At 40.8% G+C, this 20,773-nt stretch overlaps 2 protein-coding genes across 3 annotated transcripts in view; both read left to right on the forward strand.

The window, feature by feature from the left end:
- simc1 (SUMO interacting motifs containing 1) overlaps nucleotides 1–5,481 on the forward strand; it is a 7,767-nt gene extending 2,286 nt beyond the window's left edge. The window contains exons 2-10 of one of the 2 annotated variants that reach the window (XM_035668854.1): nucleotides 648–1,928; nucleotides 2,065–2,312; nucleotides 2,414–2,483; nucleotides 2,711–2,859; nucleotides 3,176–3,268; nucleotides 3,418–3,549; nucleotides 3,903–4,059; nucleotides 4,236–4,371; nucleotides 5,112–5,481. In XM_035668854.1, coding sequence (XP_035524747.1) covers nucleotides 648–1,928; nucleotides 2,065–2,312; nucleotides 2,414–2,483; nucleotides 2,711–2,859; nucleotides 3,176–3,268; nucleotides 3,418–3,549; nucleotides 3,903–4,059; nucleotides 4,236–4,371; nucleotides 5,112–5,323 — 2,478 coding nt within the window. In that variant the 3' untranslated portion in view covers nucleotides 5,324–5,481. The remainder of the gene's footprint in view (nucleotides 1–647; nucleotides 1,929–2,064; nucleotides 2,313–2,413; nucleotides 2,484–2,710; nucleotides 2,860–3,175; nucleotides 3,269–3,417; nucleotides 3,550–3,902; nucleotides 4,060–4,235; nucleotides 4,372–5,111) is intronic. The other variant, XM_035668855.1, reaches the window with a different exon arrangement.
- Nucleotides 5,482–5,756: 275 nt separating this feature from the next.
- LOC118333284 (CCR4-NOT transcription complex subunit 6) lies at nucleotides 5,757–20,197 on the forward strand. Its single transcript, XM_035668856.1, has 12 exons — nucleotides 5,757–5,889; nucleotides 6,968–7,089; nucleotides 7,556–7,742; nucleotides 8,359–8,444; nucleotides 8,542–8,646; nucleotides 8,844–8,912; nucleotides 9,866–10,023; nucleotides 10,848–11,002; nucleotides 13,210–13,364; nucleotides 13,583–13,816; nucleotides 14,832–15,034; nucleotides 15,214–20,197. The coding sequence occupies exons 2-12, from the start codon at nucleotides 6,978–6,980 to the stop codon at nucleotides 15,427–15,429; spliced, it is 1,680 nt and encodes a 559-aa protein (XP_035524749.1). The 5' UTR covers nucleotides 5,757–5,889; nucleotides 6,968–6,977; the 3' UTR covers nucleotides 15,430–20,197.
- Nucleotides 20,198–20,773: the final 576 nt, after the last annotated feature.

Consider the following 20,773-nt stretch of genomic DNA (forward strand, 5'->3'; position numbering starts at 1 on the left):
TGTAGCATGAGAGAACTGCAGACTTTTATTTCGTTATAAAACCTTTTGTTGTAAAAATGTACTTGATTCCTCGAAAAAAAGGAGGTCGCTGTTCTTTTACGGCTACCGATAAAAGTATCACAAGGGAGCTATTGAAGCCACTCGGTTAACTTGGATCAGAAACGTGGCTTTCGTGTGTGACATTTAAATAAAATGATGAAACCGGCCTTTTATTCTCCAGCTGACCAGGTGTCGTATAGTGGAACGGTCAAACAAATGCTAGTTTGTACAAGATTAAGGATTTGATACTGTGTCCACACTGCCATATTCATAAAGTAGAGTCATATTATCAACTATGAAGAAAGTGCAGATTAGATTTTCTCCATTTATTATAAAGTTACACACACACACAGTGTTATGGCTACAGTGCAACATACAATACTCTGATATTGATGGCTCAAAATAATTTAACTCACAGATCTCAGATAAAGTAACAGATGTAAAGTTCAGTAGGTGAGGAGAAATGTGTTCATACTGACATTTTGGAGTTTCCTTGCTTTTGAGAGACTCGTTCATTTTATTCTTCTCTGTAATTATATCAACTAAAACCAAAGCATTTATTGACTTATTTTTCTATTTATTTCTCCATTTTTTTTATTTTTTTTTAGCGTTTTATTGACCTCACAGATCCAAGATGGACTCTTCCGGAGCTGAAGTTGCGTAAAAGACAAACGTCCACAACCACCGCATTGGTAGACTTAACTGAGAGCGACGTAGCAAATGTGTCAGAACAGGAGATGGAGAATTTGCCACCGGACGACTGTCAAATAAAAGAAGAAACCACAAATAAAAGTCAAACTTCAAGCGAACAAGATTTTAAAAGCTCTTCAAAAGACCCGCCTCTATTTGCACTAAAGCGGAGCCATTTGGATTCTCCAACACAGGACCAACGGCAGACTGATGAAACACAACATTACACACCAACTGTGAAATTAAGAAGATTGTCTTTTCTCGAAACTCACGTCACAGAACTGAAAACGTCAAGATGGTCCGTCTACTTGGCCAAAGATTCTACTCAGATGTCACTGCATCCCAGACAACTAGACGGTAAAGCTGAAGCACCAGAATGTCTTAATAATAATTTGACTCCTCCATCAAACGGTACTCACATGGAGCCTTCGCTGGATGAATCTCCTCCTAAGGTGATTGAATCACTTGTCAGACAGGAACAACTAGAGAACGGGAATGAAATTACGAGACCGGTACTGTTAGATGATGAAATGTCTCCGCGTCTGGAGAGCCCAGCTAACTCTCCCTGCTCGGATAAAGGGAGCTCGGTTGCAGCCTCAAAGGAGCGCGTCGCTCATGAAGACGAGACGAATGACTTTTGCTCATCCATGCTCGTCACCTCTCCGTCGTCGCCTTCGTCTCAGAATAAAGCACAGGGTTCCCCCCGAAGAGAAGTCGACCTGGAACAACTGGAGTCTGCCCACTGTCCTACCACTGAACTGAACCCCTCTGAGCCTTTTGACTTCGACTCTCCGTCCCACACAAGTCCCATATCTCCTACCCACATGAGCCAAGTCGAGCCAACACCCACTTCTGAACATACATTAGCTGAGAATACGTCTGAAGGGCAATCGGAGGATGCTAAGGCTGATGAGGCTCCAAACAGCCCAGACCTGCTGCACTGTACCGTCCCTACTGAATCTCCTTTGTCAGTGTCTAAAACTGAGGACATGGATGACAGATCTGGGGCCGGGACATACAGAGGTGATATGGGAATGGACAGTCCAGTGTCTTTTCTTTGGCAACAGGAGAGTGATGGAGAAGAAGTGAACGAAGAGAGCAGATTTGAAATGAACTTTAGGGAAGCCAGTCGAGAGGACAGGCATTTTGTGTGCCCGGTTACACTCAGGAAAATAATGTCTGGACCAGCTCAGGCCTTGGTGAGAGACCATTCTGCAGATGTTTACATTAGTTTGTTTCTGTTGCTGTCATTAACTCCTAACGTGTGATTACATTCTAGGCTTAAAAGTACAGCATTTCTTTTCTTTTTTTTATGTTTTTTTTTTTTTCCTGAAGATTGAAGAGGAAGACGAAGGTTTTGGAACTCCAGAGGTACTATGCCGTCAGAGCCTGAGCCTGGTTTACAGTACCATTGATGAGAATTACCCAGAAGGTACTTTGCAGCTCTTGTCTGACCTACTACAGCCTGGTTACTATCCCCCCAGAGATATCACTTTCCACCTGCTACGGGGCATTCTGCTCGAACCACAGTGTCCTTTTCACCTGTGTGTGCAGGCCTTTAATCTGCTGATCAGGACTCAGAGGTAAGGGAACCGTAGGAGTATTATTTGTAGCCTTTCCAATGTAAAGTCTTTCTCTGTCCTTTTTGGCCTCTCTTTTATCTTGTCTCTCTTTCTGATTTCAGACACCACATGGCAGATAAAACCACAGCTCCGTGGGACTGGGAGCTGTTGACCTCAGTCATGGCCAATCAGGTATTACTCCAGGCAGCAAAATGTGAACACACAGTAAAGCTTGGTGATATATAAATATACAGTACCATCAGCGTTGTTGAGCCAGACCGTATTGAATGGGATTTTGATTGTAATATCATGAAATCACAGAAACTTTTAAAAAAACTTGGCAGACACATTTACAATTGAACATTTTAGTAAACTGACATGTCTCTACCTGTGCCCCTCTGGCTTCTGTTGGACCACAGAGACATCGATGTGAGGTTGTGCGCATGCTCCTGGAGTACGTTGTGCAGACTTTGGAAGATGACTTCCAGGCCAAACTTTCTTCCTCTGCCCTCCACCACTCCATAGCCAAGACAACATTGTCATGTGATCAGCAGTTCCCTCGTGTCAGGTGAGTTTGGTAAACAGGGGTCTCTGTTGTAAATCAAGATGAGAGGGTTGGTCAGTTTCATTGCCGTTACATTACCATGATAATTTACAGGTTTTGTTGAAACTGTTTGGAAGCTGTAGTTTTATGTTTTAACAGTGGCATCTTATATGAATACACTGCTCTTTTCTGTTGATCTTGCATCTTACTGGATGTTTGCCATGTTACCCCCCAAACCCCTTTTGTGTAAATGAAACTGCACTATGAAAAGAAAGGAGTTCAAATAATTGTATTTATTACTATTTATTTTAAAAGGTTTGTTTGTTTGTTTGTTTTCCAGGGATGTCATCAAGTGGCTGTTTTCTGCCATTGTGAAATCAACAGAGCCCAGAGAGTGTAGAGAAGCAGCCAGAGAGAGAGATGAACAAATTAGGTGAATTAAAAAGAAAGAGTTAATATTTTTTAATAAGGAGCCATTAACTTGGGTAACCGTACTCAGATTTATCTGCATGTTATATCATCATGCCTGTATCTATGCCTGTCTTTTCCACATTCACGTTGTTGTTCCTTTCTCCCCTGCAGAATGGTGTCCATCTTTCAGAGGATGTTGTCTTTGGCTCTGGAGGTGGACCGTTCTCCAGCTCTAACCTCTGCCAAGCTGTCCCAGGAGCTCTTTCATATGCTCATCGGCAACATACCTCTACGAGCACACAGGTGAGGACGAGATATGAGACGAGTGAAGGAGGCAGGAGAAGGTTTTGTGTCCAATAAGGAAGTGTGAGAAAGAGAAATGATTTTCTTTAATGTACAAGGAATACTCACAAAGCATTGACTGCCTTTAAATGATGAAATCATTTTAAATACAGTCACAAAATGATCTTTAAATTCAACAGATTAGTTTTAAAATGTATATCATAACAGGACATATTCACAAATGGAGCAACAAAAACTAATTAATTCACAAGAAAGCAAAATTCAGTTTTTATTTATATTTACACACAAACCAAATATGCCTCTTTTCCCCAGTTTTCCAAGCTATCATTGACTAATGTGTTTCTGACACCCAGGATGTTGTTGCTGGAGAGCCTGCAGAGCAAGCTGCTGAGATGTAAGCTGTTGGAACATCTGTTGGACTACGCATGCCCACAGAAAATCTCTCTGCCCATGTCGCTCAGTCTTCTGCTTCACTTTATGAAGAACTGCACTCTGGCACCAGATCCTACGGTGAATATCACTCTTGTGTCTTGTTTTCGTCTTTAATTTATCAGCCAATGTTTTTTTAACATCTGATTCTAATGTATGGATACATTTGCCAGAAATAGATTGTGAAATTAAAGTTGTCCTATTAAGAATTTGGGATCGTTTTCCAAGTAGATAGCTTCAATTATTTTTTTTTTTAGAAGTTAGCCATCAACCGTTCAATGCAACTGATCCATGGCTGTGTTCTTCAGGATGGTACTGAAAGGTGGCAGAGGTGGGAAGAGTTGGTCCATCTCCTCTGGATGTTGCTGCTTAGCTACAACAAAGCAATGAAAGGTGAGATGTTGGTAAATACCAGTGTACTGCGCTGCAGTAATCGCAGCTGTAATGAGGGAATGGCTCCATATGAGTGTTGAAAAATTAAACAGAACATAATTTTGTCTTAGAATGATGAAACAATATTTCTGTCATTCAACAAATATTAAAATAATATGGTGAGTCAGGTGATTTAAGAATCAAAACCAACGTCTTCAGAGACGGCCAGCTCTTCACTGTCCTGCTGCCAGGAAGCAGACAGTGCTCGGAGCCTGTGGGAAACCTCAGGCTCCAGTGAATGTGCAATATGTGGTGTGATACCATATGGGATTGTACTGAACTGTTTTAATGCCATACTTGTTTTTGTACAGCAGAGAAAGAAAAGAGGATGAAGCTGTAGTGAAGAAAGAGCTGGATTATCCTGATTAACTAGTTAAATGTTGTCTTTCCTCACTAGTGTATTTCTGTCTTTGCCTCATTTGTTGTGATGTATTCTCATAAATAATTTTCTTCATGTTGTACAATGCGTCAAATTGGAGTGATACAAAATATAATAACTTTTTAAACATTCCTGTGCTTGGTTATTTAAACCCTGATTTCAATAGTTATAATCTCTCCTGGAGAATAAGTTATATTAACTGTTTGATACCTGATCTATCGTATACCTGAATATTAAAACATTTCAACAATAAGTGACATTTCTTTCCTTTCCTAAGCTCACTTTGGTTTACTCCTAACGTCTTTCCATCTGTTCCATCCAGGCTACCTGGGCAGCTCAGTCTCTGAACAAAGAGGCAGAGTTGGCACCTTGGTCTACAAGCGGGATGACATGGTGTCCAAGCCCGCCGTTCGTGAAGCTGTGGAGTCCTTCTTGTCCAGATCCCAGGCTGACCTTGGCCAAGCCTTACCCCTCCATGTGGAAGAATCCCTCACCTATCTACAGGACCACCTGCTAGATGTCTGTCAGTGTTGAATTAAAAAAAAAACACCAAACTCTTTGTTGTGCTAATTTTCTTGGATGAGTTGTGTGTTAATTTAATATTTATATTTTGTAAGAGCTGATTGTTGAATTGTGCAATGTTTTGTATTTTAAATAAAGGCAGCGCCTTGTTGGCTATTATAAAGTCAAAATGTGTGAACACCTGGCTTCACTTAATTAATTATGTTGTCTTCTCACCGGCATAAAACATGTATCAGTTTGTGTTCAAGCAGACAAATACCCTTACATCATTACTTTGCGCACCGCTATTGATAAATTACTATGTATAATTTCTCAATAAGCCACAGCTAAATTGATCCGCGGTATCCCATCCGTCCATCTCATGGTCCATCACTCATCACTTAAGGATTTTATTTACTCTGGCTCAACAGCTGGTTGGACCGTCAACGCGCCGACCAATAGGATCCAGCGCCGTTATCGGCAGAGAGGAAAAAAAAATCCTTACAGTCGCCATGATACAGCAGCGGAAACGGGCGAGAAGTAGCTAGAAAACAAAAGAGAACACGCAGTCGTCCTCGCGATTTGGTATGCTCTTGCAGGTAAAAAAAAAAAAAAACGGAATCCTTTCTTTCACACCTGAACCGTCTCCGCTCGTTTCACCGCAGTGCTGCTGAGGTGTTTAAAGCGCCGTGGCCATTTTCCCGACGTCGGACTTCTTTGAGTAGGAAGTCGGTCAGCTTCGAATAATTGGGATCTGTTAGCTCTTAGCCAGCGAGCTAACTCGAGCTAAGCTAAATAGCTCGCAGTGGCTTGCCAACCCTGAAGCGTTGTGTTTCCGTGTGAAGCTCGTTTTGCTCTCCTTGTTTATCGCAACGACGGCGACCCTCGCTACCGGAGGCTAGCTGACAGCTAACTAATGCGCGGTTCCGTGGCCTAGCGTTAATGCGCAAGTCAGTGCTTCGCTATTATGTAAACAACAATTTGTACCAGTGTCTTTGGATGTGGTGCTGTGGGTTTTGTGCTGACCCACTCGGGCAGGGTGTTAAAGTCGGCATATCCCTCCAGTGTCACTCACTGTGCGTGTCCGTTTTCCGTCTTGATAGTTAGCATGAGCGAGCTAGCGTTAGCTTCTCAGCGTTTGTTGTGTTTAGTTTGATAGCTTATGTTTAGGTTAAGCTAGGCTAATCAGCTAGCGACAGTGAGAGGGAGGAAAAAAAAAAGCGTTTAATCTTAGTTAGATGTTTTTACTCGTTTTAAACAGTATTCGTTTTTAACTCTAACGAATTTGAGCTTCACACAGTTGCTAACAGCCAAGTTTAGCGTAAAAAAATATCGCACCACGTTGCTCATTTTAATGTAGATTATTATGTAACTCCAGTCAAATCAAGTGTTAATAATGTTGCCGACAGCAACGTGTTACTAGAACTATATCTTGATTTAAAAACGTGCTCTTTTGGTTGGTACTGTTTAAACATCTTCTGCCAATACATGTGGTAACCTGTCTCACTCAAATCCACAAAGTGCAAATGTGCTTACCTGTCAAGCTAACTAGATACAACAATATTACCAACCTAAACCAACTCAGAATATATTTCAGCTTTAGCTTCAGGCTCAAATGAACTATTTGCTTTTACTCTGTGTATGAATGACATTTAAAGTTTAAATTATCCTCTGTAGTGTTATAGGAATGCCCAAGGAAAAATATGACCCGCCGGATCCCAGGCGGATGTACACAATTATGTCGACCGAGGAAGCAGCAAACGGGAAGAAGTCATACTGGGCAGAGCTGGAAATCAGTGGTGAGTGTTGTAGGTTAAGTAGTTGCATTGAATTTGTATCTTTTGTTGTTTTCATAGAGCTTTTTTTTTTAATATAAAACAGTTTTACCCTATATTATGTGATGTTTCTGTGTACTTTTCTTGTCACACTGTTGGGCTGCAGCTTTGTCAATTCATCTGCTGGCAGATTGCTTGGCATATTAAATTGTCAGGAAGTAGTGTTAAATGTCTATCTCAGTTTTGCGGAGCCCAAGGTGACATCTTCAGATTTCTTGTTTTATTTATCTGAAAGATGTTCAAGTCGTTATCATACAAAAGTAAGATATATCCACATTTTAAACATAATAGATGCTGGGACCGGTGAATCCCACACCGGGTTTTTCTGGGAAAATTCATTCCAATGTTTTTCTTCTTGTGCGAAGGGACATAGTTGGTTACTGGGACTTAATTCTGCTGTGTGTTTGTCCCTTTCCCATTGTCTCCGCAGGCCGAGTAAGGAGTCTCAGCACGGCCCTATGGTCTCTCACCCACCTCACTGCCCTGCACCTCAGTGACAACTCATTGTCACGCATCCCGCCAGACATTGCCAAACTACACAACCTGGTGTACCTGGATCTCTCATCCAATAAGATCAGGAGCCTGCCGGCAGAGCTCGGTAACATGGTGTCTCTCAGGTGAGTAGTTTCAGGTTGTATGTTCGCTCCTGAATTTGAACATAATGGAAAGAAGTTGCTGTCACAGAATTTGAATTTGATTGTGGCACTCACACATGGTACGCACCGCTGCCACTCATTATGACAATATGAGTTTTTCATTTAATTATAGGTCTGTCGGATATCTGCCATTTTGTTTCAGGCTTTGCCACAGACATTCAGCAATGAATTAAATGTGAATATCTATTTATCTATTTCATATAAAGATAACAGTGCATATCATGATATAGCAAATTTTCTGTAAATTCACTGAAGAAATAGTTTATATAAAATGAATGTCAGTAAGAGTACAAGCGGCTCATTTTGTCCACCTTCTGTTCACAATTACCCCGTTCTGTGTCACATTCATACTCATGTTGACATGTTTGTTTATGTTGCCTTCATGGAAATTGCGGAAGAACACAGAGCGTTGTCCCAGTGACAAAAATATTCCCAGTGTGATTTACGACATAACGTGTGAAACGCTAGACGTTTTTTTTTTTTTTTTAATGTCACGCAATGTATTGTCACATCGCACAGCCGTCGTGGTTTTTCAGGACAGCTGGTTTCTAATATTAAAATTCCCCTATGTCCACAGGGAACTGCTTTTAAATAACAACCAGTTGCGGATTCTGCCATTTGAATTGGGGAAACTGTTTCAGTTACAAACACTGGGGTTGAAAGGTGAGTGGGCTATCAATGTGTTTTGTAGCCATTCCAGCCTTGAAATCCCATTGTTCCCTTAGCAATGATTCAGCCCGCGTTGCTTTTCCTTCACCAGGAAACCCACTTGCACAAGAAATTATGAGCCTCTACCAGGAACCTGATGGCACGCGGAGACTGCTCAACTACTTGTTAGACAATCTGGCAGGGGCTATCAAGCGCAGTGAGTCCCCCTTCTCTGGTAGCTTTGAGACTGGAACAGGAATTGCACATTTCCCCAAAAGATGGCTTCGTCAGTGTACATAGATGGGGACATTGTGAACTACAGCTTGAGTGCCCTTAGCTTTGTTGAAGTAATTTTGTGACATTTGTTGGTGTCATTACCCATATTGTACCACTTTTTCCCCTCTCTCTGCTCAGTACCAACAGAGCAGCCTCCAGCTCGGTCATGGATCTCACTCCAGGAACCAGACCGAACACGGGCCTCAGGTAAGGACAACATACACAAAATGTGACCTTGAGCACATCAAGGTTCAAGATAATTTGTCATTGTACAACACAAGAATGCACAAAGAAATGAAAGTTGTAATTCCTTCACGCTATGCACACATAGAGCATAACAGATAATTCCATTTAGATTAAAGGAATAATACATTAGAACAAAATAAAAGAATATATACAGATTTTTGTGTGTAGACCCAGGAAATAATTCCACAGTGCATTTTTTAAAATTTGCATCTGAGGGAATATAAACAGCATCAACGAGATTGTATCCATAAAAATTGATGGTCAACCACATTTGACTCTTTTTGGAGAAAAATGTACAAGCTGAAAAGACAGTTTTTTTGTTTTTTTTTAATTGCATCCATGTACGATTTAAGAGTAGCAAGGATCCAAATTATGGTTTTGCGTTAGTAATGGGAGTACTTGACCCAAAAGCAATACTACGGACGCTTTCAATATAATGTGTGCCGACTTCCTGTGGTTGAAAACGAGCAAAACTAACTTTTCAAACATTTTCTGTAAAAAGTAGACATCAGGCAAACATGAGTATTCTACTGTTTCCCATTGATTGGGCATTCATGTTGATTGACCCGGTTGGGGGTGGTCATAACTCGTTTGGACTGACTCAGTGCTCTGTGCTGTTGGAAAATGCATATGATTGCACCCGTACGTCAATGTGGAATTTTAGTAGAAATGGTAAAAAAAGAGAACCAATCTTTTTGGATGGTGTCAGTCTATTTAGTCTGTTGCCTAAATTTAGTTTTTAGGTTTAAAGTGGTGAGTTTACCCTTTCATGTAATATTTAATCTTACATAAATCTTAATACAAGTGTGGCAATGTCCCCACCCCACCATGAAAATATCTGAGGGGACCATAAATCATCAGCTTCTTTAACATTTTTAAGATATACCTTTTTTTGTGTGTGTTTCTCCCCTCAGCACTGTTCTCTGTGATGTGCTACAATGTGCTGTGTGATAAGTATGCCACACGACAGCTATATGGCTACTGCCCCTCTTGGGCTCTAAACTGGGAGTACAGGAAGAAATCCATCATTCAGGAGATCCTGGGCTGCAATGCAGACATCATCAGTTTGCAGGTGAGCGATGGACATCAAACCGTGTGTTTAGGTTTTCACAGAAATTAATGTTTATTTTGTATGTCAGTGTTTATCCAACAAGATAAAAAAAACAAACAAAATGGGGGTGGATGGTGGTAGTAGGCAGTTTTTGTTGAGACAAACGCAACACCTGTAAAATGTTACACAGTAGATGCTCCCTTTATGATGCACCATGCTCGGTGTTAACACTGACCATGTGTGGCCATTTTCTCATCTTCCTGTAATAGGTCAGATTTTTTTGCATCTTATATTAGGAAATTATTATTTGACTATTTTCTGATATATGGAGGTGAGTGGTGGGAAGGTGTTGTCGTCTGTATTGCTCTGTATCATTTGTTTCTTAAATGTATGTTTTGTTTTAATGTGCTTTTGTATTCAATAGTCTATTTCTCTTTATAAGAGAAACAAAAAACAATCATAAGAACTTAGAATAAAATATTCCCAAAAAAGTAATCTGATAATATATTTTTAAAGTGTCCTTGTAACAAGTAGCAGAGTAAATGTCTTGCACTTTAAAACAATCTATAAAGGATCTCTTGCACACAGATCCTTCTTTGTATTCACCCATGCAGAATTACTCCCATTTGCCTTGTTTGCTGGTATTACATCTTCTTTTCCTTGGTGCATTATTTTTCAGCCGTTAACATTTTTATTGCTTCAACTTGGGTATGTGTCATTTCAATGAAAAGCTATCCTACAATATCTCTTACTCTTCCTAGCCTTGTATTAACTGTATTTAGTATTTATATTTTGTCAGCCTTTCCTGTTGTCCATCCTGAAACATTTCTTTTGGCTGATTACAGGAAGTTGAGACGGAGCAGTACTACAATTTCTTCTTGCCTGAGCTGAAGGAGCAGGGATACGACGGGTTCTTCAGTCCAAAGTCACGAGCCAGGACTATGTCTGAGTCGGACCGTAAACACGTGGACGGTTGTGCAATTTTCTACAAGACGGAAAAGTACGTACCTACAATTTAGTACTTACGACTTGTATTGCTGGTTTACTTGCCTTAATGGGACATATAATTATTTGTTTAATCTTTACAGGAAAACATACATTCATACAATACATTGTAGCTCTAAACAATCCAAATCACAAAAAAGAGTTAGTTCAAGTTCTACTCTTTTTATAATAAAATAACAAAAATAAGAATGCATTTCACCTAAACTGTTGAGTATTTGTTATTATTTGATATATAGATGGATGTAGGCCTTTTCATTGCACTGTGTAGGTAATAACCTAATGTCCAATATAGTTATCATATGAGGTAACCTGTTCCCGAAAGGATAGCATGTAATATTGTTGCCTAAGCGATTAATACAGCTTGATTGGTGTACAGTTATGTTGATCACTAATCTTGTGTGATTTTCCCTCCATTGAACAGATGCAATAATTCTGACAACCAAATGATGTATTACTAACTGTAAGCCTCTCACTCCAGGTGCAGTCTGTCTTACAGGGAAATATAACCTGTGCTATTCTTATATTGCAGTATGTTGATGGTATCTAGTTTGTTGAGGAGTGTATCAGCTGGGTGGAGCTACCACTGCTGACCTACCTAACCAGTTTTATTACTTTGCAAATGAGAAGGTCTGCAAGGTTTTTATTGTTGCAGCGATAACATTGATTGTACTCCTCTTGGCAAATCGTGTGTCAAGCTGCCCATTATCTATATGTTTACGCTGCTTTCACGTTCGAATACAGTTTTAGAAATGGTTCATAGTTAATTCATTGCTGAATACAAACCCTAGGCCTGTGGGGTCTTGTGCTTTTATGTTTCTGCCTTTGCTACTTCTAAAATTCTACACAGATCAGATTACAACACTGGTGGGATATTGAGTAGAAGTTGAAGTTACAAATTGGACTAGAAGGTTAAAAAGGGGGGTACTTTTGTTTTGAAAGCAGCACTTAAACAAAAAGTCCATAGTGGTCAATCAATCCTGAGCAGTTTAGTTTTGATGAACCTTAAGGGGGAACCCCACCGTTTTTACACAGTATGTTTACAGGTCTTCTTGTACTACTGGATCAGGGAAAACGGTTATAAAATGTGTTTGGCTCTGGAGGAAGCTGTGTAAAGACAGATGTCGGTGTCTGCCGGGGACTGAAGGAGGTTTTGAAAATACTAAAACTCTGGTGGTGTGGAGTCAGAACGAATTGAGATTACCAGACTTCTGTAGCCTGCTCCTCATCTCTGCTCGAGGCTGCATTAGCCACTACTAGCATAACACACCTGAATCTCTGACTGAACTGTTGGCAGTCATGTCGCATTGTGGGTTATGTAGGTGCCTGGTTTTACAAGGATGTTTTTTTTATTTTTTTCCTAGTTGACTAGTCGTTAGATAAAGTTAATAGTCGACTAGACATAGTACGTTTATGATATTATAGTATTTAAATGTATAGATTTTAACAGCTGCCGGTGAAATGATAACAGAAAAAGCAGTAATAAATGATGAATGTGTCAGAGCAACCAGCAAGGAGACTGAACATCAAGTTTATTTCAACATGTTATAATGTCACACAAGTGTTGTTGTTCAAAACATGGAATAAATAAGATGCAATGTATGACGTTATCAGTTATCACTTAACATGCTTCAGACTCGCTGCTCTTCCCTGGTTTGATGTCTCTCCTGTCGCTCACCCAGTGTTTGATTTGTCCCTTGTTGACTCTTGTGGTTCAACATGGCAGATTCCAAGTGACCTTCAGCATCTGTAGATAAAAATGGCTCATTGTAAGCTAACAAAAACATAACCATTCCTGTGTTCAGGTGATTATACACTAATGAAAACATGGTTAAGCGTAGTATTTTCCATTTCTTCCAACAGATCCTCTTAAATATTAGACACAGAACTTTTTTTAAAGTGACGCATAGAAGGCTGAAGCTTCCACCATACAGCAGCTGGCTGTACTGATTTCTGTATAGCAGATTTGCCATTTAATTGTACAGCAATGTCATTAATGTTATAGTGGTGATGGAACAATGTTCAGATTAGTTGTAGGTGTTACCATGCGTGAGCCATTGTGGGACACAGTTACATCAAACTGAGCTGAAGATTATTAGAAGTCATTGTAAATAATGTGCTTGTCTTTATTAATTTATTCCCACCACTGCTAACAAAACTTGCATTAAGCCTTCTCTTCTCCTGTCTCCCACTGTTAATGTTCAGGTTCAGCGCAGTGCAGAAGCACACAGTGGAGTTCAACCAGCTGGCCATGGCTAACTCCGAGGGCTCAGAGGCTATGCTGAACAGGGTGATGACCAAGGATAACATCGGAGTAGCTGTACTGCTCGAGGTCCGCAAAGAGATGATGGAGGTCTCCTGTAAGTAGACACCTTATTCTGATCTCTGGCCCTCCTTATTTGCGTACTTGGCATCTCTAGATCGACTGCATCTATTTTTCTTTAAAATCAGCTAGCGCTGCTGATCTGGAACTGACTTTGTCCATGTTGCATAAATAACTGTTGGCAGTGAATTTAATTTGTCTTAATTCTTCTTTGCACCACTTCCCCGTGGTTATCTTTTTTTCCTCTCCTTTCAGCTGGAAAGTCACTCCATGGCATGGAGAAGCAGCTGCTCCTGGTAGCCAACGCCCACATGCACTGGGACCCAGAATACTCTGACGTCAAATTGGTCCAGACCATGATGTTCCTGTCGGAGGTGAAGAACATAGTGGACAAGGCCACGCGCAGCCTCAAGTTGTCCTCCGTCTCTGGTGAGACCAATGCCATTCCACTGGTGCTGTGTGCTGACCTCAACTCCTTGCCTGACTCTGGTAAGTAAGCAAGGCTGAATAGGCCTGTGCTCGATCTGCTCACAGAGTTTGTGCATACATTCATAAAAGATACTATAAATAACAGTATCTCCTGGCAGGGTGCCCTTGAGCAAAACTGAACCTCAACTGGATGAGCACAACCATGTGTTTCATAGCTCTCTGGCAATTTAATAAAAATAAAAGGCTCCCATTACTGTTTGAAATATTTGTAAATTATTACTATAATATCTTACAGTATGCATAGCCCTGTTTGCAAAAAATGTTTATCTAATACCTAATGTGAGCAATTGACTCCACAACCTAGACCGAACAATCAGTTAATGGAGAAAATACTTGACGAATTGTTTAGATGAATTAAATACGATGAATTGATAATGTAAGGGGTCCTTAGTTGCACTACTAATGTTGTTGCAGTTTGTTAGCATGTGATGCAGTCCTGAAATATGCCATACCTAGACCTTTTTGCCCACAGAAATATGTACTTACCTAACCTTCATTCGTCTAATTTATAAATCCATTATCTTGAGCAATTTGCTCCTTTTGTCACTGTGACCTTGTTCCTTTTACATGTCTCAGTCTCTGTGCTGAGGTGCAGCATAGAGATTTAGAGGTTAAGTTGTCCTGAAAATTTACTGAAAATGTATTTCCTGCTTTGATTTTCCTGCTTTCTTCATTTTAACCCACAAATTGACAGAAGAGAAGACATTGACATGTATTACTGTGATTTATTGTGGCCTTTGTTCCTGCATATGTGGCGGAAAAGTGAACCAGATACAAAATTGTTTCTATACACAAACTGGCACAGCTTGCAATGCAGGGGACGATTGAATAATTGAACCTTCGTGTTACAGCGAATACTGCTAGTAACCTACAGTGTCCAAAATGTCTGCCTTGAGAAATGCCATTTAGCATATGTTAAGGAACAGACTTGCCGTGGTCTGTTGGGAAGTGAAGTGCCACTTGACTTTTTCTTGATTCTGATGAAAACAACTTCTCATCTCTCCACTCTATTCAGGCGTCGTGGAGTACCTTAGTTCTGGTGGAGTAGACTGCACCCACAAGGACTTCAAGGAGCTTCGTTACAGCGACAGTCTGACCAAATTCAACTGCAATGGCAAGAACAGCACGTCCAACGGCAGGATCACCCACGGCTTCAAGCTGAAGAGCGCCTACGAGAACGGCCTGATGCCTTACACCAACTACACCTTCGACTTTAAGGTGATTGTACTGACAGCACATGTGTTTGTTTGTAGCAATTTTCAACTTTGAGTCTGTTAATAATAAACAAACAGCCATAGAATACATAAACATGATAAAAGTGGGATTAATGTTTCCTAGCATCATATTAAGGATTAATTTCTGTTGAGTTAACACTCCTCTTATTCTTCTCTCCTCAGGGTGTCATCGACTATATTTTCTATTCCAAGCCTCACCTGAACGTGCTGGGTATCTTGGGCCCCCTGGACCCCCACTGGCTCGTAGAGAACAATGTCAGCGGCTGCCCACATCCCCACATCCCCTCCGACCACTTCTCCCTCTTCGCCCAGCTGGAGCTGCTCCTGCCCAACCTGCCCCCCCAGGTCAATGGGCTCCATCTGCCTGCACGCAGGTAGTGAGTCCCTGCCACACCACCAGGGGGAGCTGCAACCACAGCCTCTCCCTTTCCAACCCTCCTCCCTCCCACTACCAGCTCTTCCCTCCACTACAACGGAGGAGGAAGACAAAAAACACAACCTGTAAAATATTCGTACAGTGAGGTCTGGCCGACAGGGATTTCGTATAATGTTATAGATATTCTATATTTTTTCTTTTTTCTTTCTCCGTTTTTCTTTTTTGTTCTTTTTTTAACTGCTCAATTCAGTCCTGTTTGTGTATCATATTTTGTGTTTTGGACTCCCTTTCCTACTCAAATCCACCCACCCCACCCACTTTACTTCTGTCTTTCAAACTAGAGGGAATGGTAGCTCATTCAGCTTTGTCACATGGGGCACTGTTTGGTTTAAGAGCAAGGGGAAACTTAGAAGTGGCTGAGGGGCGACATTCACCTGAAAAGCTGATGGTCTGCCTGTCTGTCTGTCCTGTATAAATTTGAAACCAGCAAAGACAGCAGACTTGTCAGTCTCAGACCTCCATCATTGGCTTGTGCTTGTTTTCCCCTATAATCTGGGCAGCCAGCGTAGTTTCTCAGTCTTTCTAGGATACACTCAGTTGAGTCGGATGTCGTTGCTGGTAGTTAAGCGTCCCTGGAGGTGGATGTAGCGCATCTCGTATGAGGTAAGATTTCCTGCTGTCATTCTGTGGTGCTGAGGCCTTTTGTGTGGTCACGGCCTCCCGTGGTGCTACAAGATAGTCTACACCTCTGACCCCGGCCCTGGCGCATTAGCTACCAAACCCAGAGATGCCTCAAGAACCAGACGTCCAAGAACTACATTAGCCTGATTTCACATGGGCGTAATGTAGTGACTAATTTGTCAAGGACGGATGTGGTGAGAAACTGAGAGCAGCTACCATCCTGTTTGCAGACTGTTTCACCCCAGCTTGTATAGTTGTTAGGCTAGTCTTGTGCTTAGGAGCTCATGTGGCCCATGTACCACCAATTTTTGGTCAAGGGGCAAGGGATTTAGGCTGATGGGCAAAGCGATGAGGGGCTTTCACAAAATCTTTTCTTTGTCTTGATTGCTTTTAGGCAGAGAGAGCGAGTAATGGCTAATACACAGGAGTAAAACCAGCATTCCTCTCACTGTCTGGAGTTGCCACTCAACTCCACACATGCAAGCTTACACACACAGACACACACATACACAGAAAAACACAAACGCATAACACAGGTAATTTGCAGGCAGATCTGTAGCACTGTCTCCGAGGCCAGTAGTGACTTTCCCCAGCCATAAATTCCATACACAAAAGCAGTGGTTTTTTTCACAAGTGTTTGTACAGAATAGAAATCTAGACTCAGTCTTTACATGATTGTATATGAACCACAAAAGACCTGTTTTCTGGCGTTTTTTGTACTAAGAGTAAATTATGATCAGATTTGAAAAAAAAAAGATTGTATTGTAAACTATGGCTAAATTTTTATCCAGTTAATGTTAAGATGAATTGATATTACCAGCTTGTACAAAAGACGTAAGAAGAGGTTGTTCAAGGCGTTCGCTGTCACTACTTTGCACTCCCTAGAGATTAACTGTAATTAATGTATCAGTATTATTTTTTTTTCCTCCCCCCTCTCTCTGCTGTTGATTTAATTTGCCGGCATATTGCTGTGATTGTAAATAGACACTGAGTAAACTCTGCCTGTTGCTTCTTGCCCATTAACAAAGCCATTGATCCACACTGCTGCCATCAGTTCAGACAAAAGGACACGCAAGGATGAGTCGCAGCCCACCAGTGACTCCACATCTGTTCATCTATAGATCTCACACGCTCTCCCACTAGTGACATGTGACTGGTACAACCTATATAAATCCCACATGTACAACAAAACATCGTGCCTCACTGTAGCAGTTGTCGTTGTCTTGCACTATATACATATGTTGAACGCCTGAACAACCTTTTCTCCTTTTATTTTTAAATACTGTTGAGACATTTGTGAAGATTTTATGTCCTTTTATTGGTTTTTGTTAATGTTGATTTCCTTTTTTATGAGCTGTGACAATGTTATGATGATGTGTATATCCTTCCTATTCATTGAGCTCTCTAGTAATCAGGTATGCTTTCTCCACCGACCCTTTCTCCTCTCCTTAAGGAACATGAGTAGGATGTCTTATCGTTATTAAATCCCCACACTCGGATTGTTTTGCTCCCTCTTTGTACCTTAGCACAGCCCCATGCCCAGACCCCCAAAATACATAGTCCATAGCTCCTTCTCTGGCCATGAATTTTAAACCCCTTTAACCCTGTCCATCACGTGTCCCATAACCCTATACCGCCCCCCACCCCCCACCCACTTTCAACCGCCCAACCTCAGACCTTCCCTGCCCACTATATTACTCAAGCTGTGTCTTTTAACCCCCCCCCTTTGCTCAACCACTTTGTATAGTTCTCTTACCCTCATCACTGCAGCTATAGTGCCATCTGTGGACCCCCTACCTCTGTATTGGAAAAGGTGGAAGGCCCACTTTGATCTTGCTTCTGGATGAACGGGGAGGGAGGGGCAGCGGGCTCAGCTGTTACTCTGAAAAGCCGGGCGATCGCGTTGCTATGAATCAAATTTGTTACATCCAAAACAAACAAGTGAAATCTGTCGCTGGTGAGACGCTTTTTTTCAACAGCCACGCTTTCACATGGATACAACGGATGATGAGCACTTAGTAGATTCAGATGCAGCTCCCCTCACCCCCCGTTTCATCGCGTTAGCGAATAAAGATCTCATTACTTTAATGGATATGTTGAAATGACATTTTTAAAGCAAGAGGGAAGCAAGTAAATAGGAAGTACAAGTTTAGTCCTCAGATCAAGGTCTCTTGTCCCATTTATTTTCCCCCTACATGTTTGTTTTTTAACTTTTGTTTTCCAGTGGAAACCAATGTGTCCAGTTTGATTTCTTTTTTTCCTGAATGGCATTAGTATTGTAGTAGATTTAAAGGCTAGCTTTTTTTGTAAAGTGTGAATAAAAGATGTATCTCATGTTTCCTTTCTAAAAAGATATTGAATTGTGTTGTTGTGTAAATCATGAATTCTATGATGGTGTTTTGTTGCTACATTGTTTTTACTTTTACTCGGTATGTTTTTCCCCATATACTCTTATTCCCATCACAAACCAAATCCTCTGTAGAAATCATGAGACGTTGTCTTGATGGGTTGATTTAGAGGGCTTGAATGTTCCTGGTGATGCCTCGTAGAATGAAGGATTGAGTGCTTATCAGAGGGAGAAGTACCTACGTCATTGGTATCAGTAAAAACTTTCAGAACAGGGATATTCATTCGTTTTTTATTTTTTTTTTTACTTTTCAGCTTTATTTTGGATGTTGCATGGCACTAGCTGGAGAGTGCTAGTGCCTGTAGATTAGGGCAGCAGAGCTGTCTTACTAGTGGCTGCAGTTCAGTACTAGAGAACACTGTTCTGACCGGTGTAAAAACTTGTTTGTAAGACTAAGCTAATGACCTGCCGCTGGTCGCTAGACTAGTGCTGTGATGATTTTGAGTACTACTAGTCCATCTCACTCTGTTCTTGTGCATCACAGTGGTTAAATCTGTTCCACTAGCTAGCTACTATTGATAGTCACTGATTTGACTCTTAAATCTTTTCCATTGTTGACCCCCCCCATCACTCTCTTGTTAAACCACAGATTATGGCTTCTGAGTGAGAATCTGGCAAATCGCAGAGCTGAGTTATGTCACCCTGTAAGCTTCAGCGAGCGATTGCGTTGTTGGCTTTGTACCACTGTTGCATTGTGTTTCATAGTTGGCTTGTTAGGCGTAGAGTGATTTCCCAGGCTGCATCTCTTTTTTTGTAATGGTGCACACCAAAGCTGCTTGTAGTTCAGTTCTCTGTTGTAGAGCGAGTTCTTTCACCAACCAGTCACTTTAAAAAAATAAATAAAAATCTGAAATCATAGTCTTCATGAAATGTTAGGGCTGTAAGGAAAGCAAGGTACTTTTGTCCTTTTCCTTGAATCACATGAACATGTTGCATCCATATTCATACTTGTGTCACTTTTGTTGGAGTTTGGTTTCTCAAATTATTTTAAATGCACCCTGTTCCAAAAAAACAACAAAAAAACTTGGCAATAATACCCAAACATTCAGACACATTCAGAATGGGTTTTTAAATATGTTATCTGGAAAAATGTAGCTATTTCATCTTTCAAACTGTGGTCGTCTTATTTTTTCCTTTTGAACTCTCCATCTTTAACCCTCCTAGACTGTTTTGTTACCTGAACACCTCTTTGTGAACACCTCTTTGTTTACCCCTGCCCATCCTTTTCTCATCCATCTTGTATATTTGCTCATCTCCTTCTCCCTGACGATCTAGTGGTAGTTGTTCAATGATCAGGATTGTCTATCTGTAGTCAGCTGAGTACATATATTGATCTGTGTCACTGTGTTTATGCACTGGACCAACTATTGTTTACCATTCATGAAATACCAGCAAAAAAAAAAAAGAATAATGGCAAAAACACTTGCACAATGTTGTAGAATGTCCATTAACCCAGATGAGAAATCAAGGCAGCTGTTTTCAAATCAACACATACTGTTTTAAAAAGAAACTGAATGGTAAACAATGCTTTCTGTTGTACCCCTTAGCCGTCCTCTCGATTCTCTTTGGACTAGTTTTGTTCTTTTATTTTTTCCGTTTGACTACAGGTTCTGCTTGTTTCCTTTACACCTACCTATGTATTTTCCTACTTCTGGTTGAAAATAAATTCTATATTATCTGTTTCAAGCTGTGTCATCTTTTATTCTTTGCAATGGATATTGAAAATAAATTCTATATCTGTTCTCCTTGTATTGCCTCCTTTTGCTTCCCTTTTTTTTCCAGTTTTTTTTATATTTCCAATCTCTCTGATTTTGAACACTAGACAACCCAACTGGACTATAGATGTTTTTTTTTATTTGTTTTTTTTCTCTCCTCTTTCTCAGTCCAGTGACCATATCAGCCGTTTCAAATGTAGAAGGCGTGCTGCAAAAGCAAGTGGACTGCTAGCTCCCACTGCACAGTGACTACAGTTAGACTGAGGCTTTCCTAAAGTATAATTATGAGCTTTGTGTGTTGGTTGATGTTAAAGTGTGCAAGTGTGTCAAACAGCTGGCGGAGGCTGCATTATGAGGCCCAAGAGTATACAGGTTTTCATTCCAAATAAGTTCTAACACCTAATTAAATGTAATGAATATCAGTGGGGTGTTTGGTTGAAATTAAAACCTGCGCTCTCACAACTCTGACACAGACATGCAGGTTAGAGAGGCCAACTGGGTCGAAGCCTCTGTGTCAGCAAGTGCACTTACCACCTGAAGTGT

Source organism: Morone saxatilis, unplaced genomic scaffold (genome assembly GCF_004916995.1).
Source record: "Morone saxatilis isolate NCDOM2014 unplaced genomic scaffold, NCSU_SB_2.0 Contig22, whole genome shotgun sequence".
Taxonomy (NCBI): Eukaryota; Metazoa; Chordata; class Actinopteri; family Moronidae; genus Morone; species Morone saxatilis.

Coding starts and splice junctions, on each gene's coding strand:
- LOC118333284 (XM_035668856.1), top strand. CDS start 6,978: ATGCCCAAGGAAAAATATGACCCGCCGGATCCCAGGCGGATGTACACA. Junction 8,445..8,541: donor ACAAACACTGGGGTTGAAAG/GTGAGTGGGCTA, acceptor TTCCTTCACCAG/GAAACCCACTTGCACAAGAA. Junction 15,035..15,213: donor ACTACACCTTCGACTTTAAG/GTGATTGTACTG, acceptor TTCTCTCCTCAG/GGTGTCATCGACTATATTTT.